This window comes from Lolium perenne, chromosome 7 (genome assembly GCF_019359855.2).
Source record: "Lolium perenne isolate Kyuss_39 chromosome 7, Kyuss_2.0, whole genome shotgun sequence".
In the NCBI taxonomy this organism is placed as follows: domain Eukaryota; kingdom Viridiplantae; phylum Streptophyta; class Magnoliopsida; order Poales; family Poaceae; genus Lolium; species Lolium perenne.
The window spans coordinates 145,232,641-145,239,394 of NC_067250.2; the positions used below are offsets into that span (position 1 = coordinate 145,232,641).

Genomic DNA, 6,754 nt, shown 5'->3' on the forward strand with positions numbered 1-6,754 from the left:
AAGTAATAATTTGAAGTGAATCGAAGCATGCTCATTATTTTTCAGTATAACAAATGTATCTCACAAGTGAATTGCTTGCATAATAAACGAAATAAAAGTTGGGGTATGCAGATTTGTTCCATTGACCTATAACCTGGAACCGATGGGCAAATGCAAAATGACAGTCTATCGTGTCCTCCAAACCGTCCCTCAAACCGTGCCGGATTGAGCGTTTGGGGGACGTGTTTTGTTCGTGCCGCATTTGGAGGGACGTCGCTTCTCAGTCACGTCCCCCAAACAAAATTTCAATTTTTTTGAACTTAAGCGAGATTCGATTAAATTTATTCAAACTTGGCATATACTACATAGATTAGAACGAGATTCGACTAAATTTAAACTAAACCTAATCTAGAAGTACTTGCAGTGGCCGGAGGCGTCGTAGTACTTGTGGAAGTTGTACATGTCGTCGGTGACGACCTCCTGCTTGACGCGCTCATCGGGCTCGGCGATGGGCTCGTTCTTGACCAGGCCGCTTGGCCCTGCCTCACCGTCGTCGGTGAGGTCCACGAGCGGCTTGCCGGAGTCGCGGATGGACAAGGCGATCGCCATCTCGAGGTCGCCCCTCCAGGCGTCCTTGTCGTTCAGCGATGCCAAGCACGCCGCTCGCAGCCCTAGGCAGTCCTCAGGGTCGTCGCAGATGGCGATGAGGCGCTGCTGCCGCTCGTACTCCGCCAGCAGCGCCGCCTGCGACGCTTCCTCCGGTTCCTCCTTCACCTCCGGCTTCGGGATAAGGAGGGCGCCGCCCCGCCTCTCTTGCTGGCGCCGGCCGGCGCGCCTTGGATTGACGGGCGTCGCCGGCTCCTCCTTCACGCGATTGGGGACGGTGTAGGACGCCGAGCAGTACGACGAGGATGGCGTCAATCGGGTTGGTCCTGAGGAAGAAGAGTTCGAGGAGAACTAGTACGTGGTCCTCCTCGGCTGCCATTGCGCTGCGGGAGATGGTGGCGGTGAGGACGGCGCCTCCAACCTTGGAGCGCCGTTGCGGATGCCGCGGATGACGCTCTCGAGGGTGCGCCTTGGAACGCCCCAGAACAGGGCGCGCCCGTCACTGTTCCAGCTGTTCGGCCCGCCGATGAGGCCGGTGGTGCTGCGCATCTCCACGTCGTACTTGGCCTTGAAGTACGTGTCCCACCAGTCGTCGTTGTTCTTGGCCGCCGAGGTCGGATCCGCCCGCTCCTCGGCGCTGAGTTCAGCCCGCTGGGCCCTGATGGCGTCCTTCCAGCGCTCCGTGCCCGGCGTCGGCGGCGGGGGACGCCAATGTCGTTCATGGCCATCTTCCAGCCGCCGCTGCTTGGCAAGCGCATGTCCGGCGGGACAGGATATCCCGCATGGTACAGCGCCCACGCCTCCTTCATGATTAGGCTGCCGCGGCCGAAGTCCTTTGCCGCGGCGATCTTGCGGGAGGACGAGAACAACATTGCTTGGAGCGGCGAGGAGAAGATCTGGGGACAGCGAGGAGAAGCTTTGGGAGCGGTGAGAGATTGGGAAGAACCGCAGGGTCTCTAAATGTACAGCTGCGGCAGCGGGTAGTTGCACGCAATAACGACCGGCGCGGACAGCCACGCCGCCATGCACGACAAGACGTGTCCCTGCGTCGTGTGGGAAAACTGGGACGCCATTAACGTCGCTTGACAAAAGGTAGGCGACGGGGTTTTAGACTTCCGAGCCGCTGATGGGTCGGATCCGCGTCGCTTCGCCTCGCTTTTCATTGTGTCCCCGGAGCGTCCCCTGTGGGGCGGGGACGGGCTCGGGGCGCCGAACACCGTATCGGGCCGCGCTGGACAAAAATCGGCTTTGGTGGATGCGGCTGAAAACGTTTTTTTGTCCGGCTGAATCGGCCGCTTTGGGGGACTCGCTTTGAGTGGAAAGCGAGATGCCACTGGAGATGCGAAAACTCCCTAGTAAGCCCGAGCTTGAGTGGTCTGGATATCGACACGACATCAGGCCGTTGGCTTCTTAACCCGACGTCATATTCCCGGCTGTATACGATGCAGTAAGAATACACCCAGCTCGGGGAGCCAACCACCTCCACCGTAGGAAACATGCAAATGCGAACTAAAAAGGGAACAGTTCCATGCGGTAGGCCTTGATCATGTGCGCGGTTTGGCAGATTCAGTCTGCTAGAAGTGAGGCCTGAGATGAACAGGACGGACCTCACATCCTGTACCAGCCATGGCTATATTTATCCAGTTTCATATCCACCTCCACTCCATACAAAGTTGTCAAAGAGTTGCAGGATTCAAAAGGCTCCAGTTTCAGCTCCAGGTAGCACAGTGGTCGGTACATGATGTGCCTGCGCGTTCCCATCCTATTCCTGTTCCACGCTGCGCCCTGGTACCAGCCAAACATGTACACAATTGCAGTACACCATGTTTAATGGAGCACCCCCAACTGCCCCCCATTTAATGCATACGACCCTGTTCACGCGCGCGTGCCATGTATCCTACGACGTATTCATTAGCCATCCAGTTCTAACGTTGCTTCATTGAATGACTTTGCATGGACGCATCGCCACACACTGCATCTAGCGATATCCAGATCACTCAAGCCCGAGCGCTATTCGTCCGAAACTCCCTAGTAAGCCCGAGCTTGAGTGGTCTGGATATCCCTCTTAGTTTGGTGCTGCTACTCTCTGGTAGGTATGAGCCTCTGATTAAAGGATCTTGGGGGTAAGTGTAGTAGTACAACAGATGCATCTCACAAGGATCTTGGCAGTTTTGTTCCACTGTCGGAGAACTGAAACCGATGGGCAAATACAAAAATTGTAAATTAGGAGTAGGTTCTTTGCTTTTTGCAAGTGTATGATACAGTCTCCCTTCGGCGCTGCTACTGTCCTGCTGAAACGAGCCTCTGATTTAAGGAACCAGCATTAGACTCTTCATCTTCGTGTGTAGGAACCGCACTCACACTGTCAGTGGCGGCTTCCTGACTGTACTGGTCATCCGATGCCATGAGAAGGCCCCTTTTGACGCTGTCTCTGTCTCGGGGGTAAGTGTAGTACAGTAAGCCGTAGGTCAAGGAGCAGATGGCCATGGGCACCGCGAGCTCCGTGTACATGGCCTTGGCCAGCGCGGCCGCGTTCTCCGTGTCCGTCTCCACGCTGGATTCAGAGGAAACCGGCTTGTAGCCGAACACGTTCTCCGCCAGAAGACCGACGACGAGAGGCGCAAAGGAAGCCAGCACGGACTCGAAGCACTTGTCCAGCGCGTAGACCGTCGTTCTCGCCTTCTCCGGCACGATCTCGGCGAAGATGGGGCTGCAAACCAGAAAGACATTTGGAGAATGAGCAATTACAGTATAAGAGATGTTGCAGAACAGCAGGATGATGCATGAGCAATTACTTGTTTGTGGATGCGGCATTCCATGAGATGGCGAATCCCATGATGAAGAACACGACCGCGTGCGCGACGCCGGTGGACGGGTCGTTGGGCAGCGCGAGCAGCAGGATGGCGCCGAGCGGAAGCGCGGACGCGGAGCTGATCTGCGCGAGCGCGATCCTCCCGGTGTCGGGGAAGCTCCTGGAGACGATGTCCCCGATGGATCCCCCGAAGAGCGCGCCGAGGGCGGTGGCGAAGAGGTATAGCCCCGTGATGATGCTGGTCTCCCAGTGCGTGAACCCCGCGAGCTCCAGCCACATGGTTGCGAAGTTGAGCCCCGACCAGGCGATCAGGCCGGCGATCCCCTGCGCGACGATGACCTGGAAGGTGGGCACCGCCATGACGGCCCTGGCGACGTGGAGCAGCTCCCTGGCCTCCTCCTTGGCCGTGGCGGCGTTCTTGGACTTGGCGACCGGGTCGGCGGCGAGGAACCACATGAGGAAGCCGAGCGCGACGCTGATGGCGGCCACGATGTGGAACGCGAGGCGCCAGCCGTCGACGACGCCGAGGAAGGTGGTCGGCGCGAGGAGCACGCCGAAGGAGCCCCCCAGGATGGAGCCGAGGTTGCAGGTCATCTGCAGCCACCCGAACGCCGCGCCCCTGGTGTGGTCGTCGGTGTAGTCGGCGACGAGCGAGTTGATGGCCGGGATGACCAGCGCGAGGCCGATGCCGTTCAGCCCCCGCGAAATGGCCATCTGCGCGCGCGCCAGAAACCAGTTCACTGATTCAGTTCGTTACTGACATGCGGGGCTAGATGGCGTAAGCGCAGGGTTTAACTCGAAAGTCAAAACTAATCATTTTTCTCCCATTTTTTGAAACGAAATTAAAGTGGAATATTCGGATAACCGCTATATATATTTTGAAGGTTGGTGCGTGCAAATCTGAAATTGGGCTCCGGGTGGGTCCCACGTTGTCAGAGCGGGTTGAGGGAGAAGGGGAATGGGGGAGGATGGCGTAAGGCGCTGCTGACCTGGAGGTAGGTGCGGGAGATGGCGACGAGGAAGGTAGCGGCGGCCCAGAGGAAGGCGCCGACGGCGACGACGCGCGCGCGGTCGTGGCGCGCGGAGGCGTAGGCGGCGAGCGGGAAGGAGAGGGCCTGGACGAGCGCGCGGCAGAGGGTGAGGGAGCCGAGCGCCGTCACGGAGACGCCCAGCGCCTGGCCCACCTCCCGGTACACCGCCGGGAGCAGCACCTCGTCCGCCTTCTCCAGCATCGACGTCAGGTTCACCAGCACCAGCGTCCGACGCCGCGCCGACGCGGCTTCCGCTTCCGCCTCCCTCATCTCTCCTTCCTTGGCCTAGCAAGCTTGCTCGCGACAGTCGCGAGATTTGGGCGGCGACTTCCACGGAGAGCAGAAGCGTCTAATCTCAGGCTTGTCGGTCGGCGGTTCAAATGGAGCAGAGGCAGAAGCAGCCGTACTTGTGAAGCTAGCTGCAGTTTGTCGATCGGGGGGCATTGACCGAGCCGACCGAGCAGCTGAGCTGGAAATATTATCCGTGCTATGTGTGACAGTGTGAGCCTCCTGGGTGGTTTGCTGGGACTGAGATCCAGTGACATGCTGTGGGCATGTCACCGGTGAACAGTACCGTGACATGCACCCTCATCCATTAGATCTAAAATAGACATACAGGATTAAACACTGTAGCATACGCACTGTGGATGACTGTAGCACGTGTACTGTAGACGATGCTGTATCGGGTGAACAGTTTGAAAACACTGTAGCGGGTGTCCTGTAGCGGTGAACATCTGGCCATTAAATCTAGATCCAACGGTTAAAAAAAGGGTGCATGTCATGGTACTGTTCACCGGTGACATGCCCACAGCATGTCACTGGATCTCAGTCCGGTTTGCTGCTGAGCATAACTGCAGCCTTGGACCTATTTTCTCTGCATCCAGCCTTCCGAAATGCATCTGATGTTGATGGAATAGTCTGCAGAATTGGACATTGCAAACATAGCTGCAATTTTTTCATCTGAAAAAAAAAGATGTAGTACTTTGTTTCGTTTCAAATTAGTTTTCTTGGTTTAGACGTGTTTAGGACTCCTTTAATTCATAGGATTTGCTAGGATTTAGATCCTATGAAAATTCTTCCTACATTATTTGTTTGATTCGTATGATATAACTTAGTGGGTATCTTGTTGTGCAAATCCTATAGAACAAAACATTAGGTCTTACCTCATGAAAAATTTCTTTGATGCAATTAAACAAAACTAATCTCCTCATAGAATTTTACTAATTATGACATCTCAATCTTACACTTTTCATATTTCTATCTTTTCCTATCCTATAAATCAAAGAAACCTTTAGTGTATAGATAAATCACGTGCTTTGCACGTCATCAAGGCAACATAACAAAGATGCAATCCAATTTAGAACTTCCAACCTTGCGTATTTTTCACGGTCACGATAATGCTTCTTGTAGAAAATCCTAATTGTAGGCGATTTCCTAAGTTAACAATGGCTGGTTTTGCCGAATAAGTTTACCGGTGTGCACTTTAAGAGGTGGTAGATTAATACCATGCTCTGGCTTACTCATCTGAAAGTATTCCAAGTTAGTAATGGCTTACCTGAAGGAACTATATCTGACCAAGATGATAACAAGTTCAAGGAAGATAATACTCTCTTCGTCGGATGCGTTCTGAGCATTCTTGCTGACCATCTGTGTGATGTGTATATGCACATAACAGACGGTAAAGAGCTCTGGGATGCACTAAATGCTAAATTCGGTGCAGCCGATGCAGGCAGTGAACTGTACATCATGGAGAGCTTCCATGACATCAGGATGGTGAACAACCGTTCTGTAGTCGAATAAGCTCATGAGATACAGTGCATTGCGAAAGAGCTTGAACTCCTTAAGTGTGCCTTACCTGATAAATTTGTTGTTGGATGCATCATCGCTAAGTTGCCCTCTTCATGGAGGAACTTTTCCACAACTCTCAAACACAAGAGACATGAGATATCAGTTGAAAACCTGATAGCGTCTCTTGATGTTGAGAAGAAAGCTCGGGCTAAGGATACTACTGGGAAAGGAGAGGGTCAGTCTAGCGCCAACATGGTGCAGAAGAAAACATACAACAAGAACAAAGGGAATAACAAGCCCTCCTTCAATAAGCCTATGAAGACTACAACCTTCAAGAAGAAGATGATAAACAAAGCAGATCTGAGCTGGTTTACCTATGGAGAGGCTGGACACTTTTCTAAAGACTGTCCAGAGAGGGCAGGCCGCAAGAAAAAGGCGAAGCAAGTCAACACGGTGACCGCTAGCAATGCTGATGGGTACGGTAATCTCTTTACTATTCTTTCGGTATTTCAATCTCCATGTTGGTGGATTGATACGG

General features: G+C 53.9%; 1 protein-coding gene across 2 annotated transcripts; it reads right to left on the reverse strand.

The window, feature by feature from the left end:
- Positions 1–2,692: 2,692 nt before the first annotated feature.
- On the reverse strand, positions 2,693–4,858 carry LOC127318733 (uncharacterized). 2 transcript variants are annotated; one of them, XM_051349214.2, is made up of 3 exons: positions 4,387–4,854; positions 3,381–4,111; positions 2,693–3,295 (listed from the first exon to the last, which is right to left on the reverse strand). In XM_051349214.2, exons 1-3 carry the CDS (start codon positions 4,696–4,698, stop codon positions 2,866–2,868), a joined length of 1,473 nt encoding a protein of 490 aa, XP_051205174.1. In that variant the 5' UTR covers positions 4,699–4,854; the 3' UTR covers positions 2,693–2,865. The 2 variants fall into 2 exon arrangements, with proteins under 2 accessions (XP_051205174.1, XP_071679306.1); XM_071823205.1 differs by having other exon boundaries at positions 2,975–3,320; positions 3,380–4,111; positions 4,387–4,858.
- Positions 4,859–6,754: the final 1,896 nt, after the last annotated feature.